The sequence below is a fragment of the Hippocampus bargibanti genome, linkage group LG08 (assembly GCF_051943395.1).
Source record: "Hippocampus bargibanti isolate YZ-2025 linkage group LG08, ASM5194339v1, whole genome shotgun sequence".
Classification (NCBI taxonomy): domain Eukaryota; kingdom Metazoa; phylum Chordata; class Actinopteri; order Syngnathiformes; family Syngnathidae; genus Hippocampus; species Hippocampus bargibanti.
In genome coordinates this window covers 24804530-24830325 of record NC_142741.1, presented here as the reverse complement: position 1 = coordinate 24830325, position 25796 = coordinate 24804530, and the positions used below count along the sequence as shown (strand labels likewise).

Below are 25796 nucleotides of genomic sequence, written 5' to 3'. Positions count from 1 at the left end.
TCAGCCATCGAGTCCCTCAGATCACGTGACACTAATACGTCGTGACCGCGCCCAAGATGTAGAGGAACTCGTGCACGCGCGCCCGGGTAGACTACTCCACAGGTGCGTGTGTCAGCGTGTGCAACTTTCTCAAAGTCAGACGCAACTTTGGAAAAAAACAGGCGCAACACAGCAGACATTAGGGAAAACATGTCGCTGTCACTTGTAAACGCTTCATTGGGGTAGAAAATATGATTCCGCCCGTGTAAAACCTAATTGTCACGTTATTTACTTTCCTGGTGGATGGCGTGAGCACATCTTCTTGGACTGGAAATGGATCCTCGCCTCAACACACCTTGGCATGTTTTGCTTGTCATTTGCGGCGTTTTAAGCGTCGTGCATGGCTCCGCGGGGGAAATCCCACCTCAGCAGACACTGGATGTTGGTCTCGCTTCTGGTGGTCGGGTGACGGTGGTGCCCCCGATCCAGCCGGACGGGCCACAGGCCTACCCGGACACCGAAAAGGACAATTTGCCCGTTTTCACCATGGACTACCCGAGGATCCAAATCCCTTTCGAGATCACTTTGTGGGTGCTGCTAGCCTCTTTTGCCAAGATTGGTAAGTGCAGACGCTCCAAATTTAAATACAAGATACGTTCCGAACGTATATATTTTGTATGGAATGTATGTTTAAGGCTTGTATCAGCAACCTGTATTGGTTTGTACTAAAAAAATTAACATTTACATGCTCTATAAACATATATCCATGTACAACTGGAGAGAATACTAGATATGTTACGACAAAAATGTTCGTATGTACAGTTGTTCGTAACGCGAATGGAGGGGAGCGTCTGTAGAGGTTTGTTGAATGTTTGTATAATTGAATTTGTATAATTTGCGTCATTCACACCGATACAAATGACAAGGAGAAGAGTTTGGAAGGCAATATACAGTCATTAGCATATGTGCTAACAATTGTCTTAACTTATACAAACAAATGTAACTTAACGTTAACTGTGACGTGTTTTGATCAACTCGTTTAAATCACCACTTCTTCGGACAACCTTGATTGTATGTAGAACACACAAGGAATTTGTTTCCGGTAGAACACGCTGCACTAGTATCATCATAGAAAAAATGCAGAGTCACTATATAGTTCTATTTGGCTTACTGTTTAGAGAGTTAATGGCTCGGGGGAAGAAGCTATTTAAATGTCTGCTGGATTTGGTAGCGCCTGCCTGTGAGGAGTCGCTGGAAAAGGTGATGGGCAGGGTGCTGAGGGTCCAATAGGATTTTCAGCGCTCTTGTTTCAACCCTTGCTGAATTTCAGAACATCTCCCTCTTCTCTCAGGCTTCCACGTTTACAATAAGATGACTGTTTGGGTACCCGAGTCCTGCCTGCTGATCAGCGTCGGCCTCATCGTCGGCGCCATCATGCACTCAGTTAACGAGGAGCCCCCCGCCGTGCTGACCAGCAACGTTTTCTTCCTTTACATGTTGCCGCCCATTGTCCTCGATTCGGGTTACTTCATGCCCACCAGGCCTTTCTTCGAGAATATCGGCACGGTATGCATCACAACAGGATAACCCTGGATAAGGTCTCGCAGCGACATTGAGATTTAAGGACAACCGTCGCCTCCGGACAAGTTGTGTCCATAATTTGTAAAATCACTTCAAATGACTTCTACTGAGCGTATTTTACAAATATTCCATGGCATATAGCTATATTTTACGTTTTAAGACTCATGCTGAATATTCACGAAGTCTTGTTTTTGAGTTGATGATGATTCCTGATGTGACGTCACCGAAGGAACGCCCCTGACCGAGAAAGCGACACACAATGCATTTTGGGTACTTTGTTTGGTCTGAAAACTTCGCGTTGATGGTGAAATTAGAAGAAAAACACATAAATAACGCGATGATGAATCGTTGTGTGTTGCACCAGGACTACTATCTGATACTAGTTGACACAAATTCCCAGCAGACAAATCAGCCCATTTCCAACGGAGCTTGGGCACCATTTTCTGGGCGCCACATTGGAGTCCAGATGCCTCAAAATGACACGGAAGGACTTCTTTAATCGATTGCAAACATGTATGCTTTCCTCTTCAGAACTATTTGAATCATATTCATAAGTGGATGATTAACAAGAAAGCATCTTCTCCGAATGTGAAGCCATTGTTTTGATTCTGGAGCAAGGCAAGACGTCCTAGCGTGACGTCACGAACAAGGGGGCGGGACATTCTGAATTTCGCCATCTCCGAGGTCATTTTGAAGTCGTTTTGGGACACTTTAAGTCATTTTTATTGGTGTTTTGCAATTGACTAAAAATATCAGCCTGCGTGTTTTGGCTATTTTAGATGCTATAAAACGTTTTTCTGATGTCAGTTAGGAAACAAAAAAAACGGTGTCGGTTGTCTTCTAACGTTGGTGTGCGTGCGTAGGTGCTCTGGTTTGCAGTGGTTGGCACCCTGTGGAACAGCATCGGTATCGGCATGTCGCTGTTCGCCATATGCCAGATCGAGGCGCTCGGCGTGCAGGATATCAACCTACAAGAGAACCTGTTGTTTGCTGCCATCATCTCAGCCGTGGACCCCGTGGCCGTGCTGAGCGTTTTTGAAGACGTGTCAGTCAACGAGCAGCTCTACATGGTGGTGTTCGGAGAGTGTCTGTTCAACGACGCCGTCACCGTGGTGAGTTGGGTTGTTTTCTCCCATCCGTTCGGGAAAGAATGCTTGTTTTGGTGACACGGGAGAATGGGGGTTATGAACAAACGTTTTAGTCATTGTTTGAACTCATCACAACAAGAACTCTGAGGGGAACATTTGTTGGCAACGGTAAATTGAAATTTTATTTCTTTTTTATTCTTTTTTTTAATTCGAAATTCTTACTTGAACATGTCATCAAAAGTATCCTTTTTGTTAACTTATTCACTGCCAGACATGTATTATAATAATAATAATAATAATAATAATAATAATAATAATAATAATAATAATAATAATAATAATAATAATAATAATGATGAGGATAATAATAATAAATACAACAATAATAATAATCAATAATAATAATAATAATAATAATAATATAAAATAATAGTTTTATTTTATTTATTTATTATTCTTATTCTTATTATTCTTATTCTTCTCATTCTGATTGTTATTGAAGACATAATAATAATAATATTAATAATAATGATAATGATAATACTGATAATAATAATAACAACACAGTAATAATAATAATCATAATAATAATACAATAATACAATAATAATACAATATAATAATAATAATAATCATCATCATAATAAATACAATTATAATAATAATAAATATGAAAAATATACTACTACTACTACTACCACTACTACTACTACTATTATTATTAATTAAAAATATATAATAATAATAATAATAATACAAAATAATAGTTTTATTTTATTTATTTATTATTCTTATTATTCTTATTCTTATTATTGTCATTCTGATTGTTATTGAAGACATAATAATAATAATATTAATAATAATATTAATAATAATGATAATGATAATACTGATAATAATAATAACAACACAATAATAATAATAATAATAATAATAATAATAATAATAATAATCATAATAATAATACAATAATGCAATAATAATACAATATAATAATAATAACAATAATAATAATAATAATAATAATAATAAATACAATTATAATAATAATATGAAAAATATACTACTACTACTACTACCACTCCTACTACTACTACTATTATTATTAATTAAAAAATATATAATAATAATAATAATAATAATAATAATAATAATATACATTTCATTTATAAAAATGTGTCCACTCCATTGCCAGGGTTTTTGTCATTGTCACTTGGATTCCTGGACCCACAAAATATTGAGTTTTAGGACCAAATAAACATTTAATGCAGTGTAACAAATCTTAGACTCTCTTCTTTCATCAGAGTTAATTCCTAAATTATATGGGTCTGTAGTTATATGAGCTTGAACTGAGGGCAGCTGTCCAAAATGCAATGCAATTCATACATATTGGTTTATGTAGGCCTTTAACAACAGCTGAAGCGGGAACAAAGCGCTAACATGGAAAATAGGGAAATGCTGCCCCCTTGTAGAAAGAAAAAATATTGGGCCAGCGCTTTATCGGCACCCAAACTAGAAAAGACAAAGCCTGAATGCGCTCTGCGTCATATTTTCAATTCCAGAATAAAGTTGTGAGTGGTAGTGAACGAGTTAATTAGTCTGTCCGAATGTTAGCTAGCAGGCTACTTCCTGGTTCATGGCTCGCTGGACTGTACCATTTGTGATTTCTAAGGTGTCATGGAAAACTTCAAATGTGACTCAAGAACACCAACAACAAAAATCACTGGTCAAAAATGAAATAACAAGAAAAAGGGGTGGAATATTGCGTTTTCAAATACGTGAAAAAGAAAATAAATCCCTCCAGGTCACTCCGCCCTCCATTTCAGCTCCAATTTGACCCCCTTTTATTGTCAAAAGTGTGATGACCTATTATACTATTGTTTCCCCAATTCTTTTATTTTTCTCCCTCAAGCTTAGTTCAAATTTCACTACATTTTGGTTTCACCGTGTGTACTGGAATATTTGGTACACGTTGAATGAAACAAGTTGACGAAGGCAAGAAACAATCTTGGAAATATCGTTGATAAACGTTCCCCTTTGCTGTTGAGAGTTTACTATATTTGCTTAGATGTCGCCAAACCAGTTTCTGAGGTCACTCTCGCAAATGTTATGGGAGGAGTTTTTTTTACGCAAATCATGCCGAAACTGGACTGCTGAAACTGAAATTACCCCTCTTCCATCCCACAGTCCATGCCCCCCCCCCCCTCTCGTTCTTATTGTAGTCAAATACCCTCTACTGTACATTGTACCCGCTTTGGTGTGGCTTCAATAGCTCAACATAGTAGAAAGAAGCCACTTTAAACATTAAACATTAAAGAGACGGACAGACGACAGAGAGAGTGGGAAAATTGATAGAAAACAGTGACATTTGGACTCGTTTCAACTTTGATAGTTCAAAGGCAAAGTGTAGACTGCAAGGTTAAAATATTCCATCAATACGGCTCCACAAATAACCCGTACAAGCCATCAATACACTTGATGCAAAAAGCTATCAACCCAGTTAAACAGAACACAATTGATGAGGAACAAGGTAAAATTATCGCAGAGAAAGCACCTACAAGGGATCATTCCTCAAGATGATGAAAGAAGAAGGCTACGTTCCTCATCAAGTGTTTAATGCTGATGAAACCGGTCATTGCATTCCATCAAGCCATCAACAACCATCACAAAGGTCAATAAAACGACTTTATTATACAGTACAGTTTATTTATTTCATTATAATACCATGGCACATTTATTATACATAAAATAAGGTATATTATGTGTAGTTTTAAGGCTTAGAAAATTAGAAAATTATGTTTTATGGGGACCTGGGAACGGATTATTCTCATTTTAATGGTTTCGTATGGGAAATTAATTTTTGGAATACACACTTTTCACCTTACACACTCTGTCTGGGAACCAATTAAGTTCATAAGCCAAGGTATCACTGTATTGGATCAAATGACATGCCATTATCACTTCTATGGAAATACTTTTTTTTTTTAATCCAACCTATCGATTATTGGGCAATGGCCATAACATGATGTCATCATTGTGATTGTTGCCAAAATGTCACAGTCGCCTCATGCCACCAGATACTCTGCCGCGATTCACCCGAATCTCACGTTGCAGGTGTTATACAACATGTTCAACTTTGTAGCGGAAATGCCGGTGGTGGAACCGGTGGACGTGTTCTTGGGCGTGGCCCGCTTCTTTGTGGTGGGCTTTGGCGGCATGGGCTTCGGCGTGCTGTTCGGCTTCGTGGCAGCCTTCACCACCAGGTTCACCGCCAAAGTGCGGGAGATCGAGCCGCTCTTTATCTTCATGTACAGCTACCTGGCCTATCTGGTGGCTGAGCTCTTTGCCATCTCGTCCATCATGGCGTGAGTAGACGATGATAATTAACGTACGGTGATATCTCGGTTTACGAACCCCTTGGCTTACGAACTTTTCGGTTTACGAACGTGACAGTTATGAAAATTATACCTCGGCATACGAACTTTTTTCGTACACGGAGCTGCCTCAATGAGTGATGTGTCGTTTGCGACCGAAATAGTTCTTCTAACAACAAAAAGGCAGCCGACTGTTTTTGTCCTCTATTCCCCGCCCCCAGTCTTCGGTTAAAGCCACGCGATTGGTCAAGAACGCAGCAGTGGTGGGGGGGGGGGTTTAAGAGAGGTGGTTTAAACATTAAAGAGACAGACAGACGACAGTGAGAGTTTCAACTTTGATAGTTCAAAGGCAGAGTGTAGACTGCAAGGTTAAAATTCCCATCAATCAGGTTCCACAAATAACCCGCACAAGCCATCTTTACACTTGATGCTTAATGCTGATGAAACCGGCCCCTCCATTCCATCAAGCCATCAACGACTATTACAAAGGTCAATAAAACCACTTTATTATACGGTACAGTTTATTTCTTTAATTATAATACCAAAGCACATTTATTATACATAAAAAGGGTATATTTTGTGTACTTTAAAGGCTTATTTAGTAGAAAATTATGTTTTATGGGGACCTGGGAACGGATTATTCTCGTTTTAATGGTTTCCTATGGGAAATTAATTTTTGGGATACACACTTTTCCCCTTACACACACTGTCTGGGAACCAATTAAGTTCGTAAGCCAAGGTATTACTGTATGTATATGTACATATATATATATATATATATATATATATATATATATATATATATATATATATATATATATATATATATATATATATATATATATATATATATATATATATATATGTTACCATGGTTCCGCTTTATCTGCTGTCAAACGTTGGGTAGAAATGTAGAGTGCTTTTAAATCCATCTTCCCTTCATCGGCAGCATCGTAACGTCCGCCCTCACCATGAAGTACTATGTGGAGGAAAACGTCTCCCAGCGCTCGTGTGCCACCATCCGCCACGTGGTCAAAATGCTGGGCTCCATTTCTGAAACGCTGATTTTCTTCTTCTTGGGCGTGGTCACCATCACGACGGAGCATGAGTTAAACTGGGGCTACATCCTCTTCACGCTGATATTTGCCTTTCTGTGGAGAGGTCTTGGTAAGTAATAGTGGGGAGGGTGGGGGGCAACATATTGATATACAGTAAAGTCTCGTTATATCGATATCGGATATATCGATAGTCCCGGTTATATCGATACTATTTCTATGCACGTATGGAGAAAATTACATGCAAACAGGGTCGGATATATCGATAGTCCCGGTTATATCGATATTTTTTCGGACTCCCTTGAATATCGATATAACGAGACTTTACTGTAATTGTTGAGGAACATTGTTGTCTCCTAAGGTAGGACAGTAATCCCTTGCTACTTCTTGGTTCGATTATCGCAGCCCTCGATTCATCGCAGATTTTTTTCGAGTCTAAAAAAAATGCCGCAAATGGCAACAAAAGCCACTATACTACAGTACTGTAAAACAACAATGCGTCACAGAGACCAACATACAGCATTCATTAGGTTTGTTTACTTTATTACATTAGACTTTTGTACTGTACCACAAACATTTACTGTGCTTCTTCATGCATGTCCTGTACTTTGTTGTACAGTGATGCCTTGGCTTACGAACTTAATTGGTTCCCAGACAGAGTGTGTAAGGCGAAAAGTGTGTATCCCAAAAATTAATTTCCCAAAGGAAACCATTAAAATGAGAATAATCCGTTCCCAGGCCCTAGTAAAACATAATTTTCTACTTTTTTACTTTAATTTCTAAGCCTTATAACTACACAAAATATACCTTATTTTATGTATAATATATGTGCTATGCCATTATAATTAAATACATAAACTGTACTATATAATAACGTCGTTTTATTTATCTTTGTGATGGTCGTTGATGGCTTGATGGAATGGAGTGGCTGGTTTCATCAATATTAAAGACTTGATGAGGAACGTAGCCTTCTTCTTTCAACATCTTGAGGAATGATCCCTTGTAGGTGCTTTCTCTGCGATAATTCTACCTAGTTCCTCATCAATTGTGGTCTGTTTACCTGGGTTGATAGCTTTTTGCGTCAAGTGTGCAGATGGCTTGTGCAGGTTATTTGATGGGATATTTGAACCTTGCAGTCTACACTCTGCCTTTGAATTATCAAAGTTGAAACGAGTCCAAATGTCACTGTTTTCTATCCATTTTCTCACTCTCTCTGTCGTCTGTCCGTCTCTTTATTGTTTAACCCCCGCCCCACTGCTGACCAATCAAATGGCTTTAACCAAAGACTGGGGGTGGGGAATAGAGGACAAAACCAAGTCCGCTGCCACAACGGGCTCGTTCGCGAACAACACATCACTCATTGTGGCAGCTCAGTGTGTATCCCGAAAAATAGTTTGTATGCCAAAGTAAAATTTTCATAAATTTAACGTTTGTAAATCGAAAAGTTTGTAAGCCAAGGGGTTCGTAAACCGAGGTATCACTGTTCTAAATTTGGTCTTATAAATATTTTTTTGTACTCAAATGTACCGACACATGTAGGGTTCGCTACGTCATGGTTTTTTGTCTATCGCGGGTGGTCCCGGTCCGCATTAACCGTGATTAAATGAGGGATTACTGTCGTATTTATCACCGCCACCAAGCCTCCACCTCTCTCTTGCAGGTGTCTTGGTACTGACCCAAATCATCAACCCCTTTCGCACTATCCCCTTTAACCTAAAAGATCAGTTTGGCCTGGCTTACGGTGGCCTGCGAGGGGCAATTTCATTCGCCTTGGCCTTCACATTGCCAGATAACATCGGGCGCAAGCAACTCTTTGTAACCGCCACCATCGCCATCATCATCTTTACTGTTTTTCTCCAGGTATGGACCAACACGTTCTTTATATTATTATTATTATTTTATTAATAATAGTGAACCAAAAAAACAAGCTTTCAATTTCTTTTCTATACTTGTTTGTAGTTCTACGGTGGCGTGAAATCACATTAAAGAATTAACCATCAGTACAAAGAACCGGAGTCCTCTGTTTCGAATGGAAGCACAGGCGGGTTAAAGTAAGCCTTGTGTTCTTTTCTCATCCGTGCAGGGAATCAGCATCCGGCCTTTGATCGAGTACATTAACGTCCGAAAAACCAACCGCAATTTGGACACCATCAACACTGAAATTCACTGCAGGGTAAGAAATACAGTGATACCTTGGTTTACGAACCCCTTGGCTTACAAACGTTTCGGTTTACAAACATTACATTTATGAAAATTTTACCTTGACATATGAACTATTTTTCGGGATACACACGAAGCTGCCACAATGAGTGATGAGTGATGAACAAGCCTGTTCTCCGAACAAGAAAATGGCAGCCGGCTAGTTTTTGTCATCTATTCCCCACCCCCAGTCGTCGGTTAAAGCGACGTGATTGGTCAAGAACGCAGCAGTGAGGGGAGGTGGTTTAAACATTAAAGAGACAGGCAGACGACAGAGAGAGAGTGACATAATGGATAGAAAACAGTGACATTTGGACTTGTTTCAACTTTGATAGTTCAAAGGCAGAGTGTAGAGCGCAAGGTCAAAATTCCCATCAATCAGGCTCCACAAATAACCCGTACAAGCCATCAATACACTTGATGCAAAAAGCTATCAACCCAGTTAAACAGAACACAATTGATGAGGAACAAGGTAAAATTATAGCAGAGAAAGCACCGACAAGGGATCATTCCTCAAGATGACGAAAGAAGAAGGCTACGTTCCTCATCAAGTGTTTAATGCTGATGAAAGCGGCCACTCCATTCCATCAATCCATCAACGACCATCACAAAGGTAAATAAAACCACTTTATTATACAGTACAGTTTATTTATTTAATTATAATACCATAGCACATTTTTATACATAAAATAAGGTATATTTGGTCTAGTTTTAAGGCTTAGAAAGTAGAAAATTATGTTTTATAGGGACCTGGGAACGGATTATTCTCATTTCAATGGTTTCCTATGGGATTTTTAGGATCCACACTTTTCGCCTTACACACTCTGTCTGGGAACCAATTAAGTTCATAAGCCAAGGTATCACTGTATGTATGTTATGTTTGGTGTCTGTTTGTTTATTCACAAATCCTGCTTTGTGGTCTCAGCTGATGGAACACACCATCGCTGGCATCGAGGACCTGTGCGGACAGTGGAGTCACTTTTACTGGAAGGACAAGTGAGATTTACTGACAATACTTGAGTGTAACTTCAGCTTTTTTTTTTTTAAATTTCAGTGATGGCTGCCATTGTCTGTTTTAGCACAGTGAGGGATGTTTGGATGTGGTGTCAAGTTCACATCACAGGCCAGACTGGTTTTTAATCTTCCCTAACCTTCGGTTGTCGGTTGGCCCATTGAAGCGTGTATCATTTTTACAAAGGGCGCATTGAGACTTCAAAACAAAATGTCCGTTGCTTTAAAACCCAGTAACAAAAATGTCAACTTTAAGAACTTTATTTTATTTATTATCTATGCTTGTCTGTGACTGTAAAGTGTCCCTGAGAGCTTTGAAAGGCGCTTAAAATTCAATGTATTATTATTATTATTAAAATTAAGGTGGGAGATAAAATGAAGCAAAATATGACTCCTGCTTTCAATCAAGCCATATGAACTACAGTAGTGCAAATGTTTAAGAACATTCGTCTTTTTAATTATCAAAACAAACATTTTTAAATGTCTGTCTGTCTCTCTATTCGGGGCTTTCCTGCTTCAAACACGTTAGGACAAAAAAATAACATCAACAAATACGTACACTTAGAAAGCAGGTGGCAACATTTAAACCGTTCAAACAGGCCTTTCCGTAAACTACTCTTATTCTGAAAGGCTAAAGCAACGTCTGTTGGCAGATTGATGCTAACTTGGTTTTTAATCACAAAATGCTATTTTCGCTACGGAACGGCACTTAAAACACTTGATACCGCAACGTTTTACGTTACTTTCTTCGAACGAATGAATCACAGAATTAAATGTTCAGACTAAAAATGCTTTTACCATTGTTAGGGCAATTGACTTATAAACAAAATTCACTATACGAACACATTGTAAACGTCGTTTTATTTTCCTAACATCCTTTTATTTTCTCAACCGTGGCTTTAATTTTTGTTGTTTTCTATATTTCTTTCAAGAACTATCGTGTGGTTGCTAAATTGGGTTGTATTTGACTTTATAAAGAGAGTCTGGGGTTTTTATTTTATTTTTACTTGCAGGACAAATTAGTAAGTGGTTCATCGAAACGATGGTGTCAAAGTCTAGGCCCGGGGGCCAAATCCGGCCTGTCACATCATTTTTTTCGGCCCGCGAAAGCAAATCAAACTTGTTAAATTCCATGATGCTTACTAAAATCCTAACCAAAATTTCATATTTTTGGAAGTAAACCACAATAACAATCATTATTCTTGACTTCAGATTTGAAAACTAGTTATTCATTGCCATGATTTCCTTTTTGTTCCTTCGTTCAGTTTTCCTGTCTTTCTTTCACTGTCAGGTTTATGAAGTTCAACACTCGCATCCTGCGTCGGATCCTGATCCGAGACAACCGTGCCGAGTCGAGCATCGTGGCGCTGTACAAGAAGCTGGAGCTGCAGAACGCCATGGAGATCTTGGACACGGTGTCGGGAGACATCAGTGCCGCCCCATCCATCGTCTCTCTGCAGTATGATACCATCGTTTATTTTGTTTAATCCCTCTTTAATGTGTGGCAACCTAGTGGTAAGATTCGTCCAACAATGTTTCAGTGAGGAGAAGAAAGGTCCCGCTAAGCCAAAAAAGAAATTTCTGGCTGCTGACCTGAGGAACATGCATGATCTTCTGGCCAAGAACATGTACAAGATCAGACAAAGGGTGAGATTTATGTTTTAGTGTTTACTTATCAATACATTAGGATACATATATTCATCAAAATATGTGACAGTGATACTTCGGTTTCCGAACCTCTTGGTTTACGAACTTTTCGGTTTATGAACGTTAAATTTATGAAAATTTTACCTTGGCATACGAAGTATTTTTCGGGATACACACGGAGCTGCCACAATGAGTGATGTGTCGTTCGCGAACGAGCCCGTTCTCCTAACTAGAAAATGGCAGCCCGCTTTTTTTGGTCCTCTATTCCCCGCCCCCACTCTTCGGTTAAAGCCACGTGATTGGTCAAGAACGCAGCTGTCAGGGGAGGTGGTTTAAACATTAAACAGACAGGCATACGACAGAGAGAGACTGAGAAAATGGAAAATAAACAATAAAATTTGGACTCGTTTCAACTTTGATAGTTCAAAGGCAGAGTGTAGACTGCAAGGTTAAAATTCCCAACAATCAGGCTCCACAAATAACCTGCACAAGCCATCTGTACACTTGATGCAAAAAGCTATCAATCCAGCTCAACAGAATACAATTGATGAGGAACAAGGTAAAATTAGCGCAGAGAAAGCACCTACAAGGGATCATTCCTCAAGATGGTAAAAGAAGAAGGTTACGTTCCTCATCAAGTGTTTAATGCTGTAATTTCTTTAATTATAATATCATATCACATTTATTATACATAAAATAAGGCATGGTTTGTGTAGTTTTAAAGCTTAGAAAGTAGAAAATTATGTTTTATGGGGACCTGGGAACGGATTATTCTCATTTTAATGGTTTCCTATGGGAAATTAAGTTTTGGGATACACACTTTTCGCCTTACATACTTTGTCCGGGAACCAATTAAGTTCGTAAGCCAAGGTATCAATGTAGATGATAGGCGACATGGTGACCTCACAGTTCGGAAGGCCCTGATCACTTTGGTTTAATAACTATCAGCTTTTTTTTTTAATGCTGCAAATAAATTCATTGTTTTTGGGTGCCATCAGACGACGTCATACACCAGCAAGCACGCGCTGCCCAATGACAGCCGCACCAAAGAGATTCTCATCCGGCGCCACTCCAGCATCCGGCGCAGCCTTCGCCCAGGAAGCTTCCAAACGGCCGTAAATTTTGACACACACTCACATGATGTGGTTGTATCCTCTCTTCAAATAATTATTACTTTTTTTGTCTTTAAAGTTGGTGCCCAAATCGCACAAGTACTTCTCACTTCCTGCTGGGAAGAACTTGGACTCGAATTTCCTAACTGGTATATATTTTTTTTTATTCCTATTTTAGTGGGGCAACTTGGTATCAAACCTGAGGTCCAGGGGCCAAATCTGGTCCGGCACAGCATTTTATGTGGCCCGCGAATACACATCAAAGATGTCATCTTTAATGATGCTTGCTAAAATCTCTTTTAAATTGTCATTCAGAATAAATAGAGATACGTTAAACATTTTCTTACTACTGAACCCCTCATTCCAGTAATTTAAAGGACAACCGACACCATTTTTTGTGTCCTTACTGACATCAGAAAAACGTTTTATAGCATCTAAAATACCCAAAATACGCAGGCTGATATTTTTAGTGAAATGCAAAACACCAATAAAAATGACTTCAAGTCTCCCAAAACTACTTCTGTGATGATAGATCATCACACATTATATTCTGTAGTAAAGTTTGATAAATTGTTAAATTACAGTGAGACCTCAATTTACGAACTTAATTGGTTCCCAGACAGTGTGTAAGGCGAAAAGTGTGTATCTCAAAAAAAAAAATTCCCATAGGAAACCATTAAAATGGGAATAATCCGTTCCCGGGTTTCCATAAAATATACTTTCCAACTAAATAAGCCTAAAAAAACTACACACAACATACCTTATTCTGTGCATAATAAATGTGCTATTGTATTGTAATGAAAGAAATACACTGCATTGTATCATAAAGTCACTTTATTTACATTTGTGATGGTCAATTATGGCTTGATGGAATGGCGTTGAAGGTCAAAGGGAATTGCTGTTCTGAAAGGGAGGCGCATTACATGAGGACTGTAATTAAAGAAATAAACTGTGCTGTAAAATAAAGTTTTATTGACCTTTTTGATGGTCGTTGATGGCTTATGGAAGGAGAGTCACCTTCCATAAGGACTGTTGGTAAATTAACCTCTGGTGCTGTTCGGTCATGTGCTTCCGCCGAAGATCACTTCGCCAGCCGTGGTGGGTGTGTATTGTGAAAATAGTGCTTATTATAAGGTTTAATTTTCAGAAATTTGACGTTTGTAAGACAAAAAGTTTGTAAGATAAGGTGTTTGTAAGTTGAGGTCTCACTGTATATACAAATGACATTATTTTTTTTTTTTTTTTTTTTTTTACTGTATCGCTTTCAGACGATCACGAAACCATGTCGGAGTTATCGTTCCCCGCCAGACGTTCTCGCTTGACCTCACGCTCCTCATCCAGGGCAGCGTTTCCTTTGCGGCGGCTGGACACCTTGGAGGAAGTTCCATCCGTAGACTTCCTGGACGAAAGACGACTCCGGAGGGGTCCAACCAGACTACGTTCGACGACGGTTGAGCCGCAACTAGAATCATCCGAAAAAGAAATTGACAACTGTGGCGACAGCTCCACTGTGGCTTCTGCGTGGGCCGCGCAACCTCGAGGTGAAACCGTTCGGAATCCTCTACTTAGGAGGCCTCAATGGAAACCCAAAAAGTGAAGATGGAACCTGCTCTCAGGTTGGGGGGAGCAGAGGACTAATTCCTGTGGCTCCAATGATTGCTTCTATCGCCTGATTGCCCAATTTGCCCTGGTATCACCTCATCAGCATGACTAATCCGATGTTGCCTAAGCAGTCTATTGTACGAACGATCCAAATTGAACCTCACCCCACCATTACGGTTAAGGGAAGGATTTTGCTGTTTTATGAAAATAGCTTCATTTGACAACAATGAGGTTAAAATCTTACCGAAAGAAAATCGATGGTTTGAAAGGGGTACAGTGATACCTCAGTTTACGATCCCCTTGGCTGACGAACTTTTCAGTTTACGAACATTACATTTATGAAAATTTTACCTTGGCATACGAACTATTTTTGGGGATACATGCGGAGATGCCACAATAAGTGATTTGTCGTTATAACCCGCACAAGCTATGTGTACAGTTGATGCAAAAAGCTATCAACCCAGCTAAACAGAACACAATTAATGAGGAACAAGGTAAAATGATCGCAGAGAAATCACCTACAAGGGATCATTCCTCAAGATGGTGAAAGAAGAAGGTTACGTTCCTCATCAAGTGTTTAATGCTGATGAAAGCGGCCACTCCATTCCATCAAGCCATCTACGACTATCACAAAGGTAAATAAAACGAATTTATTATACAGTACAGTTTATTTCTTTAATTATAATACCATAGCACATTTATTATACATAAAATAAGATATATTTTGTGTAGTTTTAAGGCTTAGAAAATTAGAAAATTATGTTTTATGGGGACCTGGGAACGGATTATTCTTATTTTAATGATTTCCTATAGGAAATTAATTTTTGGGATACACACTTTTCACCTTACACACTGTGTCTGGGAACCAATTAAGTTCGTAAGCCAAGGTATCATTGTATTAAAAAATTCCGAACACAGCCTCAGATTTTGTGGTTGTTTTGTGTCATACAGCACAGATTCCGCACAGAGTGGCTCTTAAAATACAGCTGAAAAAGTACCAAAATGAAGTCATAAAAATAGTTTTAAATATATAAAACTCTGAGTAGTTCAGTGCTTTGGAGAAAAGTCCAGTCTTTTTTTTGTTTTTTTTTCCTTAGGCTATTTTAGTCGCCATTTTTTCTTGGCCTGTCTGGTTCCATTTGGGGATCCTAACGAGTAGCACGCCCACCGCCGCCACAGCTAGCAGAACCCCCAAACTCGGGGGTCCGCAGGGGCTGAACTCCTGCGCGACACCCGACAGCAACGGGGCGAGCACGCGTCCCATGGCTATCACCGACTGCCCGGCGCCGATCAAAGTCCCACTGGCCCTCGCCGTTCCTCTGCGCAGCTCCAGGTCGGTGATGCTAGTGCGCCCCACCGCGGTGGAGATGGTGAAGAAGGTTGAGGTGAGCAGCACCTGCCAAACGCCCTGCGCGGCGGCGTACAGCGAGATGAGCAGGCACGTCAGGAGGGTGGAGTGCAACAGGAGGGCGGCCATGTTGTTGCCGTACAATTGGGTGACGGGTCCCACCAGGAAACCCGCCGAGGCCCCCAGAGTGCTACTGTAGCTGATGAGGTAGCCCGTCACTTTGGGTTTGAGCGAAAAACGTTCTTCCATGGCCAGCGAGAAGTTGCTGTAGTAGAGCATGATGGCCACGGCCATCAGGAAGCGTACGAGAAACAGGTCCCACATGTCAGACGAGGCCACCGTGCGGATTTTGGAGCCCACCGAGGAGAACTGTCGCCAGGCGGGCTTCCTCTGAACTTCCCCGTCTGGATGGAGCCATGTTGGGGTGTGGTTCTTCGTGCAACGACCGTTGCTGACTGATTTGGTGGAGTTATTAGCGCCGTTACAGTGCAGGAGAATGTCGGCCCATGGAAGCAGCCATACCAGTCCTTAAAATCAGACACACGCATCATGTGAAACTTTGACAGAGAATAGACAGAATAGAAGTTAGCATATTTAAAAGTTTCATGCTTAGTTGGCCAAACAAAAGGCCCACAATGGAAACACAGAAAATCTCAGGTCAATCTGAGGTGAACAATCATTAAACTGTCATCCTCTAGTAAGAAATCAAGCCTCGGACGGAATTTAGGACTTAGTAAACACCTGCACAGGAAGAGCTCATTATCCCCTGCCCCCCCTGCCCCGTCCCACTGCCACACTCACCGAACTCTGAGTAGACGCTACACGCGCTACTATCATCCTGAACTCTTTTTTTCTGTTTTTTTTGTTTCTGCAGTGTTTTAATGCTGATGAAACCGGCCACTCCATTCCACTAAGCCATCAACGACCATCACAAAAGTAAATAAAACAACTTTATTATACAGTACAGTTTATTTCTTTTATTATAATACCATAGCACATTTATTATACATAAAATAAGGTATATTTTGTGTAGTTTTAAGGTTTATTTAGGGAAAAAAATATTTTATGGGGACCTGGGAACGGATTATTCTCATTTTAATGGTTTCCTATGGGAAATTAATTTTTGGGATGCACACTTTTCGCCTTACACACTGTCTGGGAACCAATTAAGTTTGTAAGTTAATATGTATGAGGAAATCTAATTTGTGAACGATTTGAGTATCTGAAATAGGACCAAACGTATGAAAGGTATCACGTATTATAATAATAATAATAATATATTTCATTTATGAGCGCTTTTCAAAACTCTCAAGGTCACTTTACAGTCACAGGATAAGTTTTTTTATGAGGATGAGCAGCGGCAGCCACACGCGCCAACCCGGAATAACTCAAATAGATCTAAAGCTAGCTAGCTAATAGATAGCTAGTTAGCTAGCCAGCCAGCCAGATAGTTAATAGATAGACAGCTAAATAGCGAGCTAGCGTGATAGCTAATAGATAGCTTTGCGCTCGAAATCTTCCTCCGGTTACGCACCCGCGTTGATGAGAAAGATGGCGGCACAGACGAAGGCGGAGGTGTAGAAGCCGCCCTCATGCTCCGTCAAGTAGCCCCCTACCACGGGACCCAGAATGAAGCCCACGCTGGAGGCGGCATTAAAGTGTCCCATCACCAGGGGGCGCTCCGCCTCGGACACCAAGTCAGTCAGGAGGGCTCTGCAGATGGACAGGGAGTGCTTGAACAGTCCTGAGACGGGAGATAGGCCACAGACGACAAGCTGGTAACATTAACAAACACACATTTAAACAACTCCCTGCCCGTTTTACCATTAGCACTACTGGCAAAGAAAACATAGTGATACGTTGGCTTAGGAACTTAATTGGTTCCCAGACAGTGTGTAAGGTGAAAAGTGTGTATCCCAAAAATTAATTCCCCATTGCAAACCATTAAAATGGGAATAATCCGTTCCCAGGTCCCCATAAAACATAATTTTCTAATTTTGTAAGCCTTAAAACTACACAAAATAGACCTTATTTTATGTATAATAAATGTGCTATGGTATTATAATTAACTGTACTATATAATAAAGTCATTTTATTTACCTTTGTGATGGTCGTTGATAGCTTGATGGAATGGAGTGGCCGGTTTCATCAGCATTAAACACTTGATGAGGAACGTAACCTTCTTCATTCACCATCTTGAGGAATGATCCCTTGTAGGTGCTTTCTGTGTGATAATTTTACCTAGTTCCTCATCAATTGTGTTCTGTTTAGCTGGGTTGATAGCTTTTTGCATCAAGTGTACAGATGGCTTGTGGGGGTTGTTTGTGGAGTCTGATTGATGTGAATTTTAACCTTGCAGTCTACACTCTGCCTTTGAACTATCAAAGTTGAAACGAGTCTAAATTTCACTGTTTTTGATCCATTTTGTCAGGCTCTCTCTGTCGTCTTCCTGTCTCTTCAATGTTTAAACCACCTCCCATCCCTGCTGCGTTCTTCACCAATCACGTGGCTTTAACCGACGACTGGGGGCGGGGAATAGAGGACCAAAACAAGCCAGCTGCCATTTTCTTGTTAGGAGAACCGGCTCGTTCGTGAACGACACATCACTCATTGTGGCAGCTCCGTGTGTATCCCGAAAAATAGTTTGTATGCCAAGGTAAAATTGTCATAAATTTAACATTCATAAAGTGAAAAGTTCGTAAGCCAAGGGGTTCGTAAACCGAGGTATCACTCTATTGCCAATAAAACTCAACGTGTACAATTTCTTTGAAACAATAATAGCACTCACTTGACCGCCACTTACCCACAGGGATCCGTGAGAGCACGAACAAGGAAATGCTGGTGGACATTCCCAGCAGGGCGTAGCCAAAAGCACTCAGCAGCAAGCAAGTCAGCAGCGACAGGCGACGGCCCACCACGTCACTCCAGCTTCCCTGAAAAGAAAAAACGCCAATCACACATCGGAGGATGAAACAAACATTCACGTGACACGCCAAGAGGTATTCAGTGGGGGGCGGGAGGGGCATTTTTGTAATAAGCTTGCAAAAACCATATAAATAAATCAAATCGACAATTTATGTAAATGATTAATAATAATAATAATAATACATTTGATTTTTAAGCGCCTTTCAAAACTCTCAAGATCACTTTACAGTCACGCGCAAGTGTTCACTCAACCCGGAAGTAACTCAAATAGATAGAAAGCGAGCTAGCTGGCTAATAGATAGCCAATAGATAGGTAGCTAATAGATAGCTAAGATTGTTGACATTAATGGTGCCCAATCACTTTTTTAGAACAGGCTACTAATGTTGTAGATGGAGGTGCTTGCTACCTGGTGCCCACAGTCACTATCGTTGGCTCAACTAGCTAGCTAGCTAGCCAGCTAATAGATAGCAAAGTAACTCAAATAGATAGAAAGCTAACTAGATAGCTGCTGTTTCAACCAAAGCTAGCTACTTAATAGATAGCTAGCAAGATATCTTACAACTGCTGCTTCAAGCAAAACTAGCTAATAGATAGATAGCTAGTTAGCTTAAAACTGCCGCTTCAAGCAAAAATAGCTTGACGTTATTGGACATGGATTTTTGAGACTTGTACATCTGCTAATATTAAATATGGCTAACAAATGTTATGATCTGAAGTGAAAGTGACTTGAGGGGCTGGTGGAAATGTTCAAAATGACCCTAAAATGGACGCCGCTAAACAAAATGGAGCATTATTTGTAATTTTGAATTGAGACAGAAATAGCTGACATTTTGTATATCTTGTCAAGGCAACAGCACAGACAGCTGTATTCAATTTCCATTCTATCTCAAACACACACACACACACACACACACACACACACACACACACACACACATACATAGATTCCTGTTTCAATGGTTTTGTGAGGTCCGGATCACTCCAGATAAGGATTGAGGACCACCGTTGCAGATAAGTTTCGAGTAGAACTAGTGTTACATTTGAACACTAAATGTCACCCAATTTCCCACTTCTTTAAAAACAAAGCAATAAAAAGTGGAGTTGAAACTGAAATAACAGCAGGAGTGAGGACTCTGAATGGGTACATTCAAAGTCCTCACCCCTGTACTGAATGTGGTTAAAATTTTACTTTTTGTGGTATGAACTTTGTTTCCTCTCATTAACCCACACACACACTCAGTGAGTAAAAAGTGTGTGTATCCAAGTGAAATGAAAATACACACCAAAAATCATTTTGGGTGAATTTGTGAGGACCTCTCTGAAACTTTAACAGATGCATACATAGACGCTCTAGAAACCTTTTGATTGAAAAACTTGTGAGGACCGGCCAAAAGGTCCTCACTTGTTAAGAATGTCCTCACTACGTATGGTATAAAATGTTAGTGGTCCTCACAAGAGTAGTCATACAAACACACACGCACACAAATAATGCAATTAGAAGGGAGTGAGGTTGGCGTGTTCCATATCCAGGCTCTTGTAAGCTGAAGATTCCGCTACAGGGAGCAACAAACGCCTCCTTATATGGCTAATTGGTCGCATGACCCGGCACAAATAGACACCAACTCAGGACTTTACAATCATAGAGGCCTGAGAATCTCGAATCAGATGGAACACTTTTTTTTCCCAGGTTTTAGATGCCATTTTTTTGGTGATTAAGAGCATATTGTTACCAGAAACAACAACACGTGCAACCACTATGGCTATCTATCTAGATAGCTGTCTAGTGTATTAGCTAGATGGCTAGCTATTAGCTAGCTTTCTATCTATTTGAGTTACAGGTTGAGTGAATGCTGGCGCGTGTGGCTGCCGCTGCTCACCCACGGAAAAATTTGTCCTGTGACTCTAAAGTGACCTTGAGAGTTTTGAAAGGCGCTTATAAATGAAATGTGTTATTATTATTATTATTATTATTATTATTATGGACATAAGCTATCACAGTGCCTTTTAACTCATTCACTGCCATTCTTGAATGTATTCTGGAATTGAAAATATGACGTGGAGCGTCATTCCCAAATTGATTCGGGTTTTGGTTTTTATTGCATCGCGATAAAGCGCTGGTCAGACCTCTGGTAATGTTTTTGTCCCTACCACGAGGGGGCAGCATTTGCGTTTTGTACAGCCGCCCTCACTTGCACATCATTTTACTCCTGACCTATATAACTTAGGAATTAACTCTTTTTGTTCGATTTGTTCGATAAAGCGCTGGTCTTGGCCTCTGGCAATATTTTTTTTCGTTTCCACAAGGGGGCATTTCCCCTTTTTCCATGTTAGCGCTTCATTCCAGTTTCAGCTGTTGTTAAAGCGCTATATAAACCAATATATGTATTGCATTTTATTTTGGACAGCTGCCCTCATTTCAAGCTCATATAACTCCAGAGCCACGTCATTTAGGAATTAACTTTTTTTTTATGAAAAAAGAGGCTAAGGGTTCTTACGCTTCATTGAATGTTGATGAAGTCCTAAAACTCAATATCCTGTGGGTCCTGGAATTTGAGTGAAAATGACAAAAACCCTGGCACTGGAGTGGACATAGTTTTGGGCGTCTGGAATTAGTTTTGGAAGCTGACAGAAAAGAGGAAAACAATCCAGGTTGATCCTCACCACGATTGTGCTTGAGAACAACTGTAAGACGCCATATGTGGAGCCTGCAAACAAAAAGAAAATAACATTCATGGGAATAAAATAAGATACAAATGAAAAAAAAAGAAATTGGGTCAGGAAGTAGTTGGACATATGAGGCCCCAGTCTTCGGTTAAAGCCACGTGATTGGTCAAGAACGCAGCAGTGATGGGAGGTGGTTTGAACATTAAAGAGACAGGCAGACGACAGAGAGAGAGACTGACAAAATGGATAGAAAACAGTGAAATTTGGTCCCGTTTCAACTTTGATAGGCAGAGTGCAGACTGCAAGGTTAAAATTCCCATCAATCAGGCTCCACAAATAACCCGCACAAGCCATCTGTACACTTGATGCAAAAAGCTATCAACCCAGCTAAACAAAACACAATTGATGAGGAACTAGGTAAAATTATCGCAGAGAAAGCACCTGCAAGGATCATTCCTCAAGATGGTGAAAGAAGAAGGCTACGTTCCTCATCAAGTGTTTAATGCTGATGAAAGCGGCCACTCCATTCCATCAAGCCATCAACGACCATCACAAAAGTAAATAAACCCACTTTATTATATAGTACAGTTTATTTCTTTCATTATAATATCATAGGACATTTGTTATACATAAAATAAGGTTATTTTGTGTAGTTTTAAGGCTTAAAAAATAGGCTTTAAAAAGTAGAAAATTAAGTTTTATGGGGATCTGGGAACGGATTATTGTCATTTAAATGGTTTCTTATGGGGAATTAATTTTTGGGATACACACTTTTCGCCTTACAAACTGTCTGGGAACCAATTAAGTTCGTGAGCCAAGGTATCACTGTTCTATTAATGTTGTTGAGTGAGTAATGGCTACTTCTTACCAACAATACCGGCAACAGTAGGACTTGCTCCGAGCGCTTTGACGTGATGGCTCAGCAGTGGGATAATCATGCTCACGCCAAACAAGTCCTTCAAAAAAAAAAGACTTATTATTGTGTTAGTGGCAACTAAACAAAAGTCTCAAGGTCTGCAATTATGGCACAACCCATTCATCCTGGTGAAGTTTGCTTTTTATTGTGATGCCTGCCTCAATTTTATTCCAGTTTATTTTTACATCCCCAAAACATCCATCACTGGAATGGATCGGTGAATAATCTAAATGACTTTCTATAACTGATTAATCAGATATACCAACTGTCAGAGGTGTTCGATCGGACACTGTGGACAAAGGTTTGAACCCAGAAAGATTGTCTTTTACTGCCGGCAGGAGACGTAACCATTCATGACAGACGCCTGAATTTTGCAGCCGTCTGCCAAGCTATTTTTTGAGAGTATATGTAAATTAAAGTGATACATTAGTAAAACATAGTTTTCTTGATTAGAATACCACACCTCTTGAGTTCTAAGCACAAACAATGACTTAAAGTGTCCAAAGACTACTTCAAAATGAAACCGGAAATGGCCAGTTTCAGAAGGTCCCGCCCCCTTGTTCGTGACGTCATGCCAAAACGTCTTGCCTTGCTCGACAATCAAAATAACGGCTTCAGATTCGGAGAAGATGCTTTCTTGTTACTCATCCAGTTATGAATATGATTCAAATAGTTCTGAAGAGGAAAGCATACATGTTTGCAATCGATTAAAGAAGTCATTCCGTGTCATTTTGAGGCATCTAGACTGCAATGTAGCGTCCCAGAAAAGACAGGCAGAAGAGGGCGACAAAGCTCCGTGTGAGGAATTAATCGTTTCCACAGGCTGATTATTTCCTTACACGGAGCTTTGTCGCCCTCTTCTGCCTCTTTTTGGTGCAACACTAAGTTTTCAGACCAAACAAGTACAGCAAAATGCATTGACGTGATGGAAGGACTGCTACAATGTGTCCTTTTTTTTCGGTCAGGGGCGTTCCTTCAGTGATGTAACGTGAGGACTTGTCACCAACTCGAAAACAAGACTTCTTGAAAAGGTAAAATATAGCTATATGCGGTGGAATCTTTGTAAATACGCTCAGTTGAAGTCATTTGAAGCCATTTTACAATTTATGGACACAACTTGTACGGAGGCGTCGGATGTCCTTATTATTATTTTTCACCATTATTAACCTCAGCGGCTTGTCTTATTCTCACCGCCTGCAATTAGATGTTTCAAGGTTGCCACCATACAACCGGCCTGTGACGGGTATAATCACATTTTGTCATTATGGTGGTTTGTCTCAGACGGAAGGGCGTCTGCTTCAAACTACAACACATTTTAGTGACAGAGATGCTTTTGAACAGGAGACCCTCAAAGTGCATTGTGTTGCCAAGGCAACTTGTCATATGTAACATCAACTGCATGGCCACTTTAGGCTGCCCATGCTCATCAAAGGCAAATATTATACGTATAAGCAGTGTCTGAAATAGCGTCTGCCCGGATGCGTACAACTTTTCCGTTGGGCGGAATTTGCACACAAAATCATCAGCAAGGGATATTTACGATAAATTAAGAAAGTGGTAGGTACATCCTTAATAAAAACTGTCTTTAATACTTTGCAACAATCTTTTTTTTTTTTTTTTTTGCGATTAGTCGTCTTATTGTGTTTCGAGTTGTGAAAAATGGGGCAGGCAACTTTTAAGAGTTGTCTGCTCTGGTGTCCGGCAACAGACACTGGTATAAGCAAATACAAGTCAGATTAACATTTCTTCAATAAAGTAAATGTGCAAAGACCACAAAACATTCAAGTGTGTCACTTCACTCACCATGAAGCCAACCACATAGATACAGTAAAGAATCCTCGTCCGTCCCGAGGGTTTTTGATCCCGAGTATGACATTTGTGGTTGTTCATCCTCCCTCCGTGATAACACGCCTTCCAGCAACGCGGAAGTGCACGTTCCACTACGGAGCCAATTTGCACGCCTAAGGTTAATCGGTTATCCCTCAACGGGGGTATCCAACAAATTATCCGATTTGTATCGTCTTGAAAAGTAAATATAGCGTGAAGAAATGTAATTAATAATACGCCAAGATAAATATTGACTCATTGAGTTGGCATGAGGGTCATTGTTCGTGTTTTGTAAGGAGAAAAATTCGAGTAGACCGGTCTGTCAACCCCGCAGTAAAATTAATGTTTGGTATAAACTATGACGTCATGGCAAAAAGAGGAAGTATTTCTATTTGTAAACAAATACGGTAGTTTTAAATATTAACTAATTTTATTTTTAATGTCAGAAATCGAGACATACGTGCTTTTGGCGAAACAGGTAAATTATAAAAAGGTGTATCAATATTTTCTCACAAACCCAATCGGACTTTTATCAACATATTTTATTTACACTCCTGAAAACGACTAACTTCAGTAAATATACACGGAATTACTTCATTTATTAAAATAATAATAATAATAATAACACATTTAATTAGTAAGCGCCTTTCAAAACTCTCAAGGGCACTCTACAGTCAAGTAATTTTTTTAGGATAAAAAGCAGGTCCGAAGCACGAAACAGGCTTCTGATTGGCTGCCGTGCCGAGTATGCAAACAAACGTTCGTTTGGCAATTTACATACTCGGCACGGCAGCCAATCAGAAGTCTGTTTTGTGCTTCGGACTGTACCGTGACTGTAAAGTGTACTTGAGAGTTTTGAAAGGCGCTTAGAAAGAGGAGTCCCTGTGGCTTTTAGCAGACAACATTGCATTGTGCACAATGACGACAAACGACAACTGGAGCAAAATCATCAGCAAAGGATATTTACCATAAATTAAGCAAGGGAGCATTTGTGGTAGGTACTTCCTTAATTAAAAAAAAAAATCCTTTATACTTTGCAACAATGTTTTTTTCTTCCGATTAGTCGTCTTATTATGTTTCAAGTTGTGAAAAATGGGGCAGGCAACTTTATGGCCGGGCAGGCAACTTTTCAGAGTTGTTTGCCCTGGTCTGGTGTCATGAGTTTCAGACACTGGTATTAATTAGTACAAATTTGTGAAACAAATCGTAGAATGTATATTCTCAATGTAGCACGATGTTTCTTTGAGTTTTGAGGCCACTGATTGCCCACCAACGACAACAATATTGCGTCCTAACAGACTCACCCTAACATTCCTGCACCATTCTGGGTGTCCAGTTGCTCATTCCAGACACACTCCGGCAGCAGTTGAAGTATTGGGGGCAGCAGCCGCCTTCACTCAAGACCTCAAAATAGCATCAAGGCTGTGTGACGGGTGGGCAGAGGGGGTATCCATAGAGGAGTCATTT

At 39.9% G+C, this 25796-nt stretch overlaps 2 protein-coding genes across 3 annotated transcripts; one reads left to right on the top strand and one right to left on the bottom strand.

Annotated features, from left to right (window-relative positions):
* Positions 1–74: 74 nt before the first annotated feature.
* slc9a2 (solute carrier family 9 member 2) lies at positions 75–15884 on the top strand. Its single transcript, XM_089003348.1, has 14 exons — positions 75–598; positions 1331–1545; positions 2424–2672; positions 5763–6013; positions 6972–7189; positions 8738–8937; positions 9161–9250; positions 10202–10272; positions 11579–11746; positions 11829–11934; positions 12933–13049; positions 13126–13195; positions 14315–15283; positions 15746–15884. Exons 1-13 carry the CDS (start codon positions 313–315, stop codon positions 14641–14643), a joined length of 2370 nt encoding a protein of 789 aa, XP_088859474.1. The 5' UTR covers positions 75–312; the 3' UTR covers positions 14644–15283; positions 15746–15884.
* On the bottom strand, positions 15569–25755 carry slc67a2 (solute carrier family 67 member 2). 2 transcript variants are annotated; one of them, XM_089003350.1, is made up of 6 exons: positions 25634–25755; positions 22455–22542; positions 21584–21627; positions 18800–18929; positions 17531–17740; positions 15569–16523 (listed from the first exon to the last, which is right to left on the bottom strand). In XM_089003350.1, exons 2-6 carry the CDS (start codon positions 22522–22524, stop codon positions 15742–15744), a joined length of 1236 nt encoding a protein of 411 aa, XP_088859476.1. In that variant the 5' UTR covers positions 22525–22542; positions 25634–25755; the 3' UTR covers positions 15569–15741. The 2 variants fall into 2 exon arrangements, with proteins under 2 accessions (XP_088859476.1, XP_088859475.1); XM_089003349.1 differs by lacking the exon at positions 25634–25755 and adding an exon at positions 24306–24977.
* Between the last annotated feature and the right edge of the window lie 41 nt (positions 25756–25796).